The sequence below is a fragment of the Triticum aestivum genome, chromosome 6A (genome assembly GCF_018294505.1).
Source record: "Triticum aestivum cultivar Chinese Spring chromosome 6A, IWGSC CS RefSeq v2.1, whole genome shotgun sequence".
NCBI lineage: Eukaryota > Viridiplantae > Streptophyta > Magnoliopsida > Poales > Poaceae > Triticum > Triticum aestivum.
Window position 1 is genome coordinate 210,245,658 of NC_057809.1, and position 16,530 is coordinate 210,262,187.

The 16,530-nt window shown below is 48.6% G+C and overlaps 1 protein-coding gene across 1 annotated transcript; it reads left to right on the forward strand.

The window, feature by feature from the left end:
* The first annotated feature begins 6,380 nt into the window (after positions 1-6,380).
* Positions 6,381-7,353, forward strand: LOC123130565 (uncharacterized). Its single transcript, XM_044550437.1, has 2 exons — positions 6,381-6,672; positions 6,765-7,353. The coding sequence occupies exons 1-2, from the start codon at positions 6,483-6,485 to the stop codon at positions 7,019-7,021; spliced, it is 447 nt and encodes a 148-aa protein (XP_044406372.1). The 5' UTR covers positions 6,381-6,482; the 3' UTR covers positions 7,022-7,353.
* The last annotated feature ends 9,177 nt before the right edge of the window (positions 7,354-16,530 follow it).

Here is a 16,530-nt window from a genome sequence, read left to right on the forward strand (position 1 = left end):
CCATTGCTTTGTGACAATGAAAGTGCTATTAAGATTGCTCACGATCCCGTGCAACATTCTCAAACTAAGCATATTGAAGTTCGTCGTCATTTCATTCGAGATCATGTTGCCAAAGGGGACATTGATCTTAAGCATGTTCGTACCGATAAGCAATTGGCGGATATATTCACCAAACCGCTTGATGAGAAACTATTTTGCCGTTTGAGAGGTGAATTGAACATCATTGATGCTTCAAACTTGGAGTAGAAACTCCATTTGGATACATGTAAGGCATGAGCCTTTGACTAATCCTTGATATTTCTCTTATGATGATGATCATATGTATTGGATATATTTGCACCCTTGCGTGCTATCTAACCCTTGTAGGTACTTGGATGAATCTAAATCTATGATATTGCAAACACTCACATCTTGAGCAATCTCTACATCATCAAGTCTCTACAACATGGTGGATGAAGACAAGGAAGCATGAAATCCTTCAACATATCCTTTGACAATTTTTTTGTATTTCAAATTTCATTTGGTATAAAATTTCATGATTGTCATTTTGGATACACAAGTGCTCTTCCTTGCAAGACTAACCCATGTAGGTAGATGAACTCAAAACTACAAGTGGTGCTCCCAACTCTTGATGAGCTACATCAACCTTGAGCATCCCAGACAAGTTCAACTACATGATCAAGATATACACCACCACCCAAGGTATGTTATTCCATCTTAGAGAAGCTTTACCCCAAGTCATGGGTCAAAGCAGCTCAACAAGATGTGAATACATCAAAATTCTTAAACGAAAAATGGTAACCCCATTTTGAACTTAAACGATGAGTATGACCTACAATCAAGTGTTCTCACTTGACTCCTTAGTCAATATACTCTAACATAGGTGACTTTGTCACCGACGAATTCTAGATGAAGTTCTCTAGTGTTTCTCTGAGTTCTTGCATTTGTATCTTGCATATTTGTTCCCCTTCTTTAATCAAAAAACTTCATCTAGATTTCTTTAATTTCTTTGTTCGTTTTTGCATTCCCTACATCCAATTCATTGCAAATATTTCAGTCAATTCCTTGCGAATCTTTGTGAGATCTTATTTGCCTAGTGAGCTGAGATGAAAATTGTTCTCTCTCTATTGAACTCGGATACACTGGTTTGTCTCCTTCGGTCAAACCGAATCATTTCGGTGCCACCGAAGAGAACAACTCGGTATTACCGATTTCAATGCTGAGGAGACACTTTGCCATTTGTATCCTGCATATTTGTTCCAGCTCCACTCAATGATTCTTGTCCTCTAACTGCATCACATTCTATATGCTGCTATGTTTTGTGACTCAAGGACCAAACCCTTTTCGACTCACATTCCAGTAGACCCTTCTTGGAAATTGATGTCAAAGGGGGAGAGAGATCACATCAAATCTTAATCACATCAAAGGGAGAGAGACCCCAAATGCCTGGTATTCAAGAGGAGAGAAGTCACATGTCTTTAAGAGGGGAAAGGCATGTTAGTATGTGTTATGACTGTGTTGTTATGTTTTTCTTGTTTTGCTCTGATTTTCTTTTCCCTATCTTCTCCCATTTTCCATATAAGATTCAGGAGGGAAAGACATCTAAGGGAAGGAAATCTTCGAATTCATTGCATATATTTACTCTTTGGGGACATGTCTATATCACATAGAGTACCTAGTACTCACTCTCTACATGTCATCCCAATCTTGGTACTCTTGTGGTTTAGTGTTCTTGCTCTGTTTAGTAGATGTTTCTTTGTTATCTAACCTTGTTTACTTAGGTTCATCTCTTCCAAAGCTTCCTCAAGACCACAAGGTAAGTATATGCATCACACTCATGTGCATGATGATTTCCTAGTACTGTACACATTGTTTGCAAGAAGGAAGCATGAACATGGAGGTACACTTCCTATATTCATATTATTTGCTCTGATGCATATAGCCAAGATACATGTAACTCATTGCTTGCTCTGTCATGATTATGCATTCACATGCTCTTACATTCCATATTTACATGATTGCATACATGTAGGGGGGCCTATGCATGTTACATGTTTTTCCAAAGCTTTACTTGTTATTCTTCATATCTTTATCTAACGTTTTGATGTATGTTGGCATCAATTACCAAAAAGGGGGAGATTGAAAGCACAAGTGCTCCCTGGGTGATTTTGGTAATTAATGTCAACATGTCTCTTGTTGGACTAATACTTCTATCTAGTATATTTCAGATAAGTTCAACAGTGGAGTGGCATGGACAAGAGAATGTGGAACCCCTTCAAGAAGCTAAGGACAAGGATTGGCTAAAGCTCGAGACTCTACATTTCCATTTTAGTGATCCAATATCACATTGAGTCCATAGGAAAGCCAATACTATTAAAAGGGGATGAAGTGTTGCTTAATGGCTTGCTTGCTCAAAGTGCTTAGTGATATGCTCCAAAAGCCCTCAATCACTTTCTCATATCCACATTTGTCCCAAACGTAAAGTCAAACTCAGCCCCACTGATTTGATCTATCCGGCGCCACCGAGTCCATTTGACATAGCCACTGCCAGAAACCCTAATCAATTCGGTCTCACTGATGGGATCTTGGTCTCACCAAGATGGGCTTGCAAACTCTCTGTTGCCTGTTGCAATCATTTCGATCTCACCGAGATATGTAATCGGTCCCACTGACTTTGCTTGACCAACCCTCTATTTTGCTTATTACCAAAATCGGTCCCACCGAGTATGTAATTGGTCAAACCGAGTTGAGGTTTTACCCTAACCCTAGAACATCGGTCCCACCGAGTTGATCATATCGGTCCCACCGAAAATCCTAACGTTCACATTTTGAACTAAATTGGTCTGACCGAGTTTCTCGATTCGGTCCCACCGAGTTTTGTGAATTGTGTGTAACGGCTAGATTTTGTGTGGAGGCTATATATACCTATCCTCCATTCGTCAGGAGAGCCATCAGAATGTGCCTACACTTACAGCATACATTTTCTGAAAGAGAACCACCTACTCATGTGTTGAGACCAAGATATTCCATTCCAACCACAAGAATGTTGATCTCTAGCCTTCCCCAAATTGCTTTCCACTCAAATCATCTTTCCACCAAATCCAAATCTGTGAGAGAGAGTTGAGTGTTGGGAAGACTATCATTTGAAGCACAAGAGCAAGGAGTTCATCATCAACACACCATCTATTACCTTTTGGAGAGTGGTGTCTCCTAGATTGGTTAGGTGTCACTTGGGAGCCTCCGTCAAGATTGTGGAGTTGAACCAAGGAGTTTGTAAGGGCAAGGAGATTGCCTACTTCGTGAAGATCTACCCAAGTGAGGCAAGTCCTTCGTGGGCGATGGCCATGGTGGGATAGACAAGGTTGCTTCTTCATGTACCCTTCGTGGGTGGAGCCCTCCGTGGACTCGCGCAACCATTCGACCCTTCGTGGGTTGAAGTCTCCATCAACGTGGATGTACGATAGCACCACTTATCGGAACCATGCCAAAAATCTCTGTGTCTCCAATTGCGTTTGCACACTCCAACCCCATCCCTTTACTTTCTAGCAAGTTGCATGCTTTATTTTCCGCTACTCATATACTCTTGCCATGTTTGCTTGAAATGCATTGTGAATGTTTAAACTTGTGCTAAAACTCCACCTTAACTTAAAAGAAATTAAAAACTGCTACTTTTCTTTGTTGAGGATCTAATCACCCCCCCCCCTCTAGACACCTCTTCTCGATCCTACAAACGATGACATGATGTAGACAAGATCTATCTATGTAGAGATAGACCCCATCGTTTTATCCTTAGTAGTAACGATACATACGTGTCGGTTCCCCTTCTGTCACTAGGATCAAGCACCGTAAGATCAAACCCACCACAGAGCACCTCTTCCCATTGCAAGATAAATAGATCAAGTTGGCCAAACAAAACCCAAATATTGGAGAACAAATACGAGGCTATAAGCAATCATGCATATAAGAGATCAAAGAAACTCAAATAACTTTCATGGATATAACAAGATAGATCTGATCATAAACTCAAAGTTCATCCGATCCCAACAAACACACCGCAAAAAGAGTTACATCATATGGATCTCCAAGAGATCATTGTATTGAGAATCAAACGAGAGAGAGGAAGCCATCTAGCTACTAACTACGGATCTGAAGGTCTACAAAGAACTACTCACGCATCATCGAAGAAGCACTAGTGGAAGTGGTGAACCCCTCCGTGATGGTGTCTAGATTGGACCTGGTGGTTCTGGACTCTACAGCGGCTGGAATTGATTTTCGTCGACCCCCCCTAGGGTTTCTGGAATATTGGGTATTTATAGAGCAAAGAGGCGGTCCGAGGGGCACCCGAGGTGGGCACAACCCACCAGGGCGCGTCTGGGCCTCCTGGCATGCCCTGGTGGGTTGTGCTCCCCTCAGAGCACCCCCAGGCGCTGCCTTGGCCCATTAGGTGTCTTCTGGTCCATAAAAAATCTCCGTAAAGTTTCATTGCATTTGGACTCCGTTTGGTATTGATTTTCTGCGATGTAAAAAACATGCAAAAAACAGCAACTGGCACTTGGCACTATGTCAATAGGTTAGTACCAGAAAATGATATAAAATGATTATAAAACATCCAAGATTGATAATATAACAACATGGAACAATCAAAAATTATAGATACGTTGGAGACGTATCATGACACAGCAGGGTCGCTGTCGTCTCCGCCGGGTGAGTGAGATGCTGGACAACCATGGCGCTTGGCATATGGATGTGGTCTGGGAGACATTTTTTTCGGTGGACGCATAGGAGATAGCCAAGATCAGAACATCATTGAGGATGGGCGACGACATCCTTGCATGGGGTCCAGAACTCAATGGGTGCTTCTCGGCGTAGAGCGCTTATCGACTCGATCTTCTTCAGTCGCGGCGAGCAGGGCACCGGCTGGGCGACGAGCCATTTGGGCTTTTATTTGGAGGTGCCCTGCTCCTCCCAAGGTTCGAACCTTTACCTGACGGTTGATCACTAATTGTTTGCCCACTTGGGTAAATAAAAAACATTGAGGACTGGAGGTATCTTATCAATGCCCTCTCTGCGCTATGGAGCCGGAGGACATGTTTCATGCCTTTTGCAGGTGCCCGAGGGCTGTGGCGTTATGGCAAAGCTATGGCTGAGAGATGGAGGATTCCAGCTGCATCGTCATTCCAGAGGACGGGCTCGGAGTGGCTCGCCCAAACTCTCTGCGACCTTCCTGACACGGAGAGGATGGAACTCATGATGACTCTGTGGCGCTGCTGGCACGTACGAAACGAGATGACACACCATAAGCAACCGCCCCCAGTCGAAGCCTCGAGAACTTTCCTCCTCAGCTACATCGACTCGCTTGTGGGCATACAAAATAACCCGAGTGCAGATCCGGTGAAGGGTAAGCAAGTGGTGGATGCAGTGGTGCAGACCATACCCACATCACATGCTCTTGTTGCAGCTGGGCCACAACTTCGATGGACACGTTCGCCTGCAGGCTGGACAAAACTCAACATCAACGGCTCGTTCTGTGCATCGACTATTACGGCTGGAGCGGGTATTATTCTGCGCGATAGTGACGGCGAGATCATATTCTCCTCATGCAGAGAACTGAGGTCATGTGCGGAACCCCTAGAAGCCGAACTGCTTGCGTGTATGGACGGCCTGAACCTTGCCTTATACAATTACAATGGACGTAACAACCTATCGTAGTGGAAGCAGACTGCCTTGTCGCTCTAAACATGATCATAGGAAGAGAGAGATCGGTCTTGTTACTCCATGCCTGTGGACCAGATTAAAAGGCTCATGAGAGAAGGGAGAAGGGAGATTAGTTAAGCTAGTGCATGTATGTAGAGAGCAGAATGGCATAAGCCATTACCTTGCTTCCTTTGGTAGAACTGAATGCCGCACCGTCGTGTGGCTGGGTTCAGGTCCAGATGATATCGCTGACCTATGTAAGAATGAACTAGCTCCTGAGTAATAATAATAATCCCTTTTCATCCAAAAAAGAAGACCGTTAGTTTATTTTCTTTTTCTTTTAAACAACGAATCCCACGTTATGTCTTGTATGAGAAGTTATTACGTTGTACTTGTATTAGCGTCCGTCATCCCATTCCTGTCACAGAAAAGGAAAATATTAGCGCCTCTCGTCATGAGCGGATCATACCCCGTGTGAATTCGAAACGGAGATTTTATTTTTGAAAACAGTTCGAAACGGAGATTATTATTTTGGAAACAGTTCGAAACGGAGATATTTTTATTTTGAAAACAGTTCGGAACGGAGGTGTTGTGTTGAGTCCAAAAACCGCGACCCGTCTCCCGCAGACATGCGGCCCTCCTCGCCCTATATAGCACAGCAGTGCCGCCCCCGGCGCTCCATCCAAACCTGCACCGAACCCAAAACAGGCCAGGACTCCACGAGTCAAGTCAGCCACCTGCCAGCCAGCCAGCCTTCAACGCTCACCCACCCCGCCACGACCACGACCATGTCCTCCTCCTCCTCCTCCTCCTCGTCCATGGGCGCGCTCGCCGCGGCCACCGCCATGGCGCTCTCCGGTTCCCTCGTCCTCTTCTCCCTCCGCCGCTTCGCCAAGCCCAGCCTCGACGACGACGCCCCTGCTTCGGACGACCCCGCGTCCCTTCGTCCATGCCTCTCCTCCCCCTCCTCCTCCCCAGGTAGGCCACTGCTGATCTCGTGACGTTTCTTCTTCATCTTCTTCTCTGTGCACGGGATCCTGACGGAGCTTCCTTGATTCTTGGCGTAACAGAGAAGCGCCCGCGCGGTGGGAAGCTGCGGCGGAAGGGGGAGAAGCGGGTGCGCTTCGCGGAGGGCGTCATCGACAATGAGGGCGCGCCCCCCGTGGCCAGGTCCTCCTCCGCGCCCCCGCCGGCGCCGGCAGCGGCCGAGCCGACGTGCAGGGGAAGCGTGACGGGATCGGACCACCGGATGCCGGCGAACCGGGAGGCTCTGTACCGCGGCATGCTCCGCGACCGCTCCGTGCACAGGACCGCCTACTCCTACTGACCGGCCACCGACCGGTCGGCCCGACGCCCGCCCGCCGCCGTGCCCGATTAGCCCAGCCCGTCCCCGTCCCCTGCTTTTGCCTGGTCCTGTTGCTTCTTTCTTGGGTTTCTTGCTGTGCCGTTGGTGTCTGGTTGCTTTGGCATCGGCAGGCAGGCTGTTGACTCCTGGTGTGCAAATGGATTGTTAGCCAATTAGGAGTAGCAGTAGATGATTTACGCTTTGGTGTCGATCTACCTTTGCATTTCCTGTGTACATAAAACCACCTGTCATTTTCTTTTGTCGTAAGATGAGAAAAAGGATGATGGAAGCCTGGGTTCAGTTTGCTTCCTACACGCAGTTGCATCTCAATTACAGTAGTAGTAGTTTTGTGTGAACATATCTTGAGATATATCTTCAGGATTACTTAAAAAAGGAACAGGTGGTTAATTGACGGAGGGCTGGGGAAGGTTGTTGTTTTGGGTGGAGTTCTCTTTTGGGTGCCAAACGGGTACACGGGTAAACACCGGACGCGTGTAGACCGCGGACTCGGCCGTCGAGCGGCGGGCGACGGAGCACCCTCGCGCTACGAATGAGTCTGAGCCGTGTTAAACTCGGTCGCTGGCGCGCTCAGCTCAGCCTGCGCCACCCTGTCGTCAGGTGCGCTCATGTTGTAATTCATTTTCTCCTCGTACAAACACCCCGGGCATGTCCGTGGACAGTGACTGGGCTACACACAAAAACCATCTGGTACATTCATGAACCTCAAACATCATACCTCAAATCCATAGTGGTTATGCACATTGAAAACCTACGTACTACGTACTCCTTCTGTTTCTTTTTACTTTGCATGTAAGATTTAATCAAAGTCAAATTTTGTTAACTTTGACTAAGTTTATAGAGGGGGCACGCCAGACGCACAGCTTACGGTCTCGGCGTCTCCGCGCCCTGCGCCTGTGAACCTTGGCAGGTTTACCAAGCCACTGTTCCTGTCTGCGCCTGAGCACCGCCGCGCGTCACTCCGGCGCCGGCGTCCACCTCTCCCGGCGCTCGCCACTCCGGCCGCGTCGGCCACCCTTCCCGCTCCTCTTCGCCATGGACGCCAGCCCGCACTCACACTCCGCGACCTCGCGCCCCGCGGGGGAACGCCCTGTCGTATCTGGCCTTGGTCTGTCGTCCTGCTCGGCGCCGTCGGCCGCCCCAGAGGGGGTGGAGGCCTCGTCACGGCCTCGGGCTGCTGAGGTCGAGGGCCTGCAGCTGGTGCCGTGGGAACGCCCGCCCCCCTCTGGGCGTGCCAAGTGGAGGCGCCGCCATGACCCGGCTGCGCAGCCGCCGCGCGCTCAGCCGCGGTCTTCCCCCCCTCCCCGCGAGGTGTCGTCGGAGATGGTCGGCCTGTGCTTCCGCTGTTTCCAGGACGGGCACTACAGAAAGGATTGCACCAACGACATCGTCTGCTTCAGGTGTGGGCTGTCGGGTCATGGATCTCGGGACTGCAAGAGGCCCCGCAGCCCATCGTCGCCGGAGGAGCTTCGGAGGCTCGTCGTCGAGAAAGTGGCTCACCGGGGCATGGGCTCTGCTCCCGCTAGCCGCGGTCTTGGGGGGCGTCGGGGGGGGGGGGCGGCACCTCCCCCGCCGCCGCCTCCTGTGTCTGTTGCGGTGCCGCCGGTCTGGCCTCGCCTCCCTTCCCCGCCTCCGTCGTCGCCCCTATGCCTCCGGTCTGGCCCCGTCATCACCCGGTGCCGCGCCCGGTGCTTCCCTTGGACGAGGAGTTCGACCCGTCGGAGCTCTGCATCGTGCGTCGCTCACAATCCATGGAGGGGCTCGAAGGCCGGCTGCAGCTATCCATGGTGGCTTACGCGGCGGGTGCAAGGAAGGATATCTCGCCGGAGTTCATTCTCGAGGTGCTGCAGGTCAAGGTGGGCATTGAGCCGCAGTGGGTGTCTGTGCATCGCTACCGGCCGGAGGATTTTCTCATTGTCTTCGCGCGCCCGGAGCACAGGAACAGGCTCTGCGCTATGCCGGTGGTGGATCATCGTGGGGTCAGATTGTTCTTTCGTCAGTGGAATCGGCAAACCCAAGCTGTGCATTCGGTGTTCAGATCCAAGGTGTTGATTGAGTTGGAGGGCATCCCGCCGCACGCGTGGGAGCTGGAGGTGGTGGAGCGGATCCTAGGATCGTCCTGCCTGGTGGATGCGATGGCGCCGGAGACGAGCTCTCGCGCGGACCTTTCCTCCTTCAAGGTCACGGCGTGGACGGCCGACCCGGAGGCGATCCCGACGCTCCGGTGGCTGGGGGTGCCCGAACCTGGCCTAGGGGTGCGGCCCTCCCAGCCGGCGCTGCTGCAGTACAAAGTCCTCGTTCATCTCGTGCAAGTTCAGGATTTCGCGGAGGCGGAGGAGCCATGGTTTCTTGGGGGCGGGTCTTCTAGCAGTGGCCAGAGCGGTTTGCTGGATTCTGAGGGCAGCATGGATGGGGGTGGTGGAGCCGTCGCTCGCCGCAGGTCTTGGCAGTTCGGTGTTCGGGACTCACGAGGTGGTACGAGCTCGGGGCGTGGCGGCTCCGGAGCAAGCGCTGCCGGCAACGACCGTGGTCCGGCAATGGCGGCCACGGAGTGGAAGCTACCCGCCATGGAGGATTCGCCGGTGGTGGTCCCGGTGCGCCAGCTGGGCCACGTAAGCGATAGGATTGCGGTCAGGACCTTAGCTTTTGACCGTTTGACTGTGCGGGCTCCCTCTGGGCAGGCTCAGGATCAGGATCAGGTTCAGGATCAGACAGGCGCAGCTCGCTCGGGGCCCAGAGAACTTTCGCCAAACGCTTTGGCAGTGGATCGTGGCCCTGCGCATGTGGGCATTTCGGCTGTGGAGGAGGTAGGGGGCCAACGGCAACAGCTGGCTTCAATTGTGGTGGTACCCGAGGTGACCCAGAACTTGGCCCCCGCCTCGGATCCCAAAGACGCGGTGGTGGGAGCTAGCATGATTCAAATCCCTATCCAGGCTAATGCGACCATCACTGGGGTTGAGGAGCAGGAGCCAATCCAGTGCACTCCACAGTCGCAGGAGGGCCCGGCCGCAGTGCTGGCAGATTCGGTTGGGGACAAGACGGAGGTGGGCATAGCAGTTCGAGTGGACGGGCCTCCGACCCTACACCGCTGGGGACGGGTTTCGAGACAGTACGGTGCCAGGAGTCGCATGCCGACAAGCACATGCTACTTGATGCCGCCACGGATAAGGACAAGGACGAGGAAAGGGACCCTTTGGTGCATGCCCCCTCTGCATACACCGGTCCGCATCCATGCATGGTGGGACATGACACGTTCGGCAATGATTGCCAGCTTACATCTGCGGGAGGCGCAGACCCACCTGCTGGCTCATCGGGATGCGAGGTGGAGACGGATTCACTCCCATTGGCGCATGCCCATGCACGCCTGGAGATGCGGGACATGGTTGTCATATCACCCATGCATGGTGATGGTTCCCACCATGCAAACACACATGGAGTGCAAGTTGAAGCTCAGGTCGCTACGAATGTGGTTCTGCAGTCCGCGGTGCATTTGGAGCAGGACTCCTCGGCTGCCAAGGGAGTTTTGCAGCAGGAGGAGGTTGCCTACGGACGGATGAAGATATTCTGCTCTAACATTATCAAGAGGTTAGCACCACCCATCCTTAAGGAAGTTCATGCATCATCCCTTCGACTGGAGGCGGAGCCCTTCACCCCCCGTCCCACGACCAGAGCTGCCAAGAGGGCCGGGATGCATGCTACATCAAAGGCGACGCCGGCGGAGAATGTACTGTTGAGGGCACTTGGCTTGGTTCTGGAGGACCTGGAGCCAGATGAGGCGGTTGTGGAGGAGCTCAAGGAGTTGTTTGACTCACCACTCCGTGAGCAACATGTACGTGTGATTGCTGCGATCTTCGGCAAGATGTTACCACCACGGCCCGAGCTTGAGGGAGGCAACACGTTGGCATTGGCCGCGTAGTCTTGTCTAGTAGGGCAGCTGGAGTCTCCACATGTTGCTGAATGGATCCAAGCCCTTCGATTACATGTTGGAACGTGCGAGGCCTAAATAACCCAGCGAAGAAGAAGGCGGTCAGGGAGTTCATCTCATCGGTCAAGTGTAATATGGTGTGTCTCCAGGAGACGAAACTAGATGTCGTAGACCAATTTACTATCATGCAATGTATCGGACCATCATATGATGGCTTTGCTTACCTTCCGGCGACTAACACCCGTGGGGGTGTGGTCTTGGCGTGGGATTCAACCGTGGTGCAGGTTGATCATGTTGTGTTGGATACACACGCTCTAACCGGTCAGGTGCATAACCTTGACGGAAGCTTATGGTGGATCACAGTAGTATATGCTCCGCAAGAAGACGATCAGAAGCTAGAGTTTTTGCAGGAACTGCCGCATCAAAGCACGGCATGCCCCGGTCCCTGGATGCTTCTGGGAGACTTTAACATGATTCTCAAGGCCTCGGAGAAGAATAACTCTAACATTAACCGGTGCACCATGAACTACTTCAGAGCTTTCGTGGATGATTTAGAACTGAAAGAACTGTACATGCATGGGAGGCGCTTCACGTGGTCTAATGAGAGGGACAACCCTACTCTTACCAAAATCGATCATGTCCTAGTCTCTGTGGATTGGGACCTTGCGAACCCGGACTGCTTTCTCCAGGTGCTGGGGACAAACGTCTCGGACCACGCCCCACTTCACTTATGTATGCAGGCCATGTGCACCCCCAAGCGGAGGTTTAGATTCGAAATGTACTGGACTAAGCTGGAAGGGTTTGAGGATGCTGTCCGAGAGGCCTGGGTGTGTGATGAGGCCATCATGGATCCTTTCAAAAGACTTGATGCCCTATTTCGGAACACGGCCATGTCTCTGCAATCGTGGGGGCAGAGGAAGACAGGTAACATCAAAGTCAGGTTGGCAGTAGCAAACTGGGTGATCTTAAGGCTAGAGCAAGCGCAGGAGTCACGCATGTTGGGGAACGTAGTAATTTCAAAAAATTTCCTACGCACACGCAAGATCATGTGATGCATAGCAACGAGAGGGGAGAGTGTTGTCTATGTACCCACGCAGACCGACTGCGGAAGCGTTGACACAATGTAGAGGAAGTAGTCGTACGTCTTCATGTAGGATCTAGAAGTAGATGTGTCTAGAGGGGGGTGATTAGACACTTAGTGCTAAAGTTGCAATTTTTAAGCTTTTTCGGTTTAAGTGGAGTTTAGGCACAATTTCGACACACACAATACATATCAAGCAAGCATGCAAAGAGTATATGAGCAGCGGAATGTAAAGCATGCAACTTGCAAGAATGTAAAGGGAAGGGTTTGGAGAGATCAAACGCAATTGGAGACACGGATGTTTTTCCCGTGGTTCGGATAGGTGGTGCTATCCTACATCCACGTTGATGGAGACTTCAATCCACGAAGGGTAACGGTTGCGCGAGTCCACACAGGGCTCCACCCAAGGGTAACGGTTGCGCGAGTCCACACAGGGCTCCACCCACGAAGGGTCCACGAAGAAGCAACCACCCACAAAGGGTCCACGAAGAAGCAACCTTGTCTATCCCACCATGGCCATCGCCCACACAGGACTTGCCTCACTAGCGGTAGATCTTCACAAAGTAGGCGATCTCCTTGCCCTTACAAACTCCTTGGTTCAACTCCACAATCTTGTCGGAGGCTCCCAAGTGACACCTAGCCAATCTAGGAGACACCACTCTCCAAGAAGTAATAAATGGTGTGTAGGTAATGAACTCCTTGCTCTTGTGCTTCAAATGATAGTCTCCCCAACACTCAACTCTCTCTCATAGGATTTGGATTTGGTGGAAAGAAGATTTGAGTGGAAAGCAATTTGGGAAAGGCTAGAGATCAAGATTCATATGGTAGGAATGGAATATTTTGGTGTCAACACAAGAGTAGGTGGTTCTCTCTCAGAACATATGAGTTGGAATGGTGTGTTTGTTCTGATGGCTCTCCTTTTGAATGAGGAGGAGGTGGAGGGGCATATATAGCCTCCACACAAAATCCAACCGTTACACACAGTTTTCCAATCTCGGTGGGACCGAATCAATAAACTCGGTCGGACCGAAAATGTAAACCTAGTGACCGTTAGTGATTTCAGTGGGACCGACTGGATCAACTCGGTGGGACCGATGTGCTAGGGTTAGGGTAAATCCAGAACTCGGTTTGACCGATTACTCAAACTCGGTGGGACCGATTTGGGTAATAAGTGAAACTGAGATTTGGCCAAGCAAACTCGGTGGAATCGATTGCATATCTCGGTGGGACCGAGAATATTGCAATAGGTAACAGAGAGTTTGCAAGCCCATCTCGGTGAGACCGAGATCCCATCGGTGAGACCGAAATAATTAGGGTTTGGCAGTGGCTTATGACAAGTGAAACTCGGTGGCGCCGGATAGGAAAAATCGGTAGGACCGAGTTTGGCTTAGGGTTTAGGTCATATGTGGAAGTGGGAAAGTAGCTGAGGATTTTGGAGCATATCATTAAGCACATGAAGCAAGAGGCTCATTAAGAAACACCTCATCCCTCCTTGATAGTATTGGCTTTTCCTATGGACTCAATGTGATCTTGGATCACTAAAATGTAAAATGAAGAGTCTTGAGCTTGAAGCTTTAGCCAATCCTTTGTCCTTAGCATCTTGAAGGAGTTCCCACAACCTTTAGTCCATGCCACTCCATTGTTGAACTTATCTGAAACATGCTAGATAGAAGTGTTAGTCCAACAAGAGATATGTTGTCATCAATTATCAAAACCACCTAGGGAGCGCTTGAGCTTTCAATCTCCCCCTTTTTGGTAATTGATGGCAACATACATCAAAGCTTTAGATAAAGATATAAAGAACAGCAAGTAAAGCTTTGGAAGGACATGTAACAAGCATAGGCTCCCCCTACATGTATGCACTCATGTAAATGTGAAATATAGAGGCATGTGAGAGCATAACCATGACGGAGTAGGCAATGAGTTACATGTATCTTGGCCATATGCATCAGAGCAAAAGATTATCAAGGAAAAATACCTTCATGCTCATGAGTCCTTCTTGCAAACAGTATGTACAGAAGCAAGAACTCCTCATACTCATGATTTTGATGCATATACTTACCTTGTGGTCTTGAGTTGGCTTAGGATGGAATGAACCTGCACAAACAAAGTTAGATAATACAGGTACATCCACTAGCCAGAGCAAACAAAAGAAACCACTAGAATACCAAGATTGGGATGACATGTAGAGAGTGAGTACAAGGTACCATATAGAATTCAACATGTCCCCAAGAATAAAGATATGCAATGAATTTGACTAATTTCTTTCCCTTAGGTGTATTGCTCCCCCTGAATCTTTCATGGGATATTGGGAGAAGATCGGAAACAGAAAATCAGAGCTGAAGGATATGAAAAGAACTAAATTCAAATGAGTTCATATGAACATGTCTTTCCCCCAAAAAGACATGTGGCATCTCTCCTCTTGAACATCAAGCATCTGGGATCCTTGAGTATTCTCTCCCCCTTGGAGATTTCTTTCTCCCCCTTAATATATGGGATCCTTGAGTATTCTCTCCCCCTTAGGTGATAAGCTTTTGATGTGATCTCTCTCTCTCTGATGATAAGCTTTGATGTGATCTCTCTCTTCCCCTTTGACATCAATTTCCAAGAAGGTTTTTCCTGGAATCCGTCGAATAGGTTTGGTCCTTGAGATTCAGCATAAAGCAGTGAATAAAACTGTGATGCTTGTAGAGGACAAGATTCATTGAGTGGAGCTGGATCAGAAGAAATATAGAATATGTGGCAAACTGTTTTTCCTGTTGCGAAATTGGTGGCACCGAGTGGCATGTTTCGGTAGTACCGAAGGGATTCGGTTGGACCGAAAATGGCAATTCGGTGAAATCGAGTTCATCACAGAGAAAAGCACTTGTCACCTCAGCTCACTAGTCGAGTAAGATCTCACAAAGATTTGCAATGAATTAGCTGAAAGATTTGGAAGGAATCTGATGCAGAAATATGCAGAACAAAAACCAAAAAGAAAAGAGTGAAAGTTTTTAGATGAAGTTTTTTTTGTTTAGAAGAGAAGGAAACAAATATGCAAGGGACAAATGCAATAACTCAGAAAAGAACACAAGAGAACTTCATCTAGAATTGGGCGGTGACATAGTCACCTATGTTAGAGTATATTGACTTAGGAGTCAAGTGAGGACACTTGATCATAGGTCATACTCATCGTTTAAGCTCAAAATGGGGTTACCATTTTTCGTTTAAGCATCTTGATGTATTCACATCTTGTTGAGTTGCTTTGACTCATATCTTGGAGTAAAGCTTCTCTAAGATGGAATAACATACCTTGGGTGGTGATGTGGTTCTTGCTCATGTAGTTGAACTTGTGTCGGTGCTCAAGGTTGATGTAGTTCATCAAGAGTTGGGAGCACCACTTGGAGTTTGAGTTCATCTACCTACATGGGTTAGTTCTTGCAAGGAAGAGCACTTGTGTATCCAAAAATGACAATCATGAAGCTTAATCATAGAGTTTGTCAAAGGATATGTTTCATGGTTTTGTGCTTCCTTGTCTTCAACCACTATTGTGTAGAGTCTTGGTGATGTAGAGATTGCTCAAGATATGAGTGAGTCGCAATCTCATGGAATTAGACTCAACCAAGCACCTACATGGGTTGGACAACATGCAAGGTGCAAATATATCCAAGACATAAGATAGTTATCATAAGAGATATATCATGGATTAGTCATAAGCTCATGTCTTGCATGTATCCAATGGAGTTTCTACTCCAAGTTCGAAGCATCAATGATATTCAATTCTCCTCTCAACCTGCAGAACACTTTCTCATCAAGTGGTTTAGTGAATATATCCGCTAATTGCTTGTCGGTGCGAACATGCTTAAGATCGATGTCACCCTTAGCAACATGATCTCGAATGAAATGATGACGAACTTCAATATGCTTAGTTCGAGAATGTTGTACAGGATTATGACCAATTTTGATAGCACTTTCATTGTCACAAAGCAGTGGAACATGTTTCACATAAATCCCATAATCTTTAAGAGTTTGGGTCATCCAAAGTAATTGAGCGCAACATGAACCAGCGGCAATGTATTCTGCTTCGGCGGTGGATAATGATACCGAGTTTTGTTTCTTGGAAGACCAAGACACAAGAGATCTACCAAGAAATTGACAAGTGCCCGAAGTGGACTTTCTATCAACCTTGTCTCCGGCATAATCCGAGTCGGAATAGCCAACAAGATCAAAAGAAGACCTCTTAGGATACCAAATTCCAAAATTTGGTGTATGGATTAAATATCTCACTATCCTTTTCACAGCCTTAAGATGACAATCTTTAGGAGCAGCTTGATATCGTGCACACATGCACACACTTAGCATAATATCGGGACGTGAAGCACATAGGTATAACAATGAACCAATCATAGAGCAATAAACCTTTTGATCAACAGGTTCACCATCTTTGGTCAAATCATTATGTCCACTAGTAGGCATGGGTGTAGACAT

Coding starts and splice junctions, on each gene's coding strand:
- LOC123130565 (XM_044550437.1), top strand. CDS start 6,483: ATGTCCTCCTCCTCCTCCTCCTCCTCGTCCATGGGCGCGCTCGCCGCG. Junction 6,673..6,764: donor CTCCCCCTCCTCCTCCCCAG/GTAGGCCACTGC, acceptor TTGGCGTAACAG/AGAAGCGCCCGCGCGGTGGG.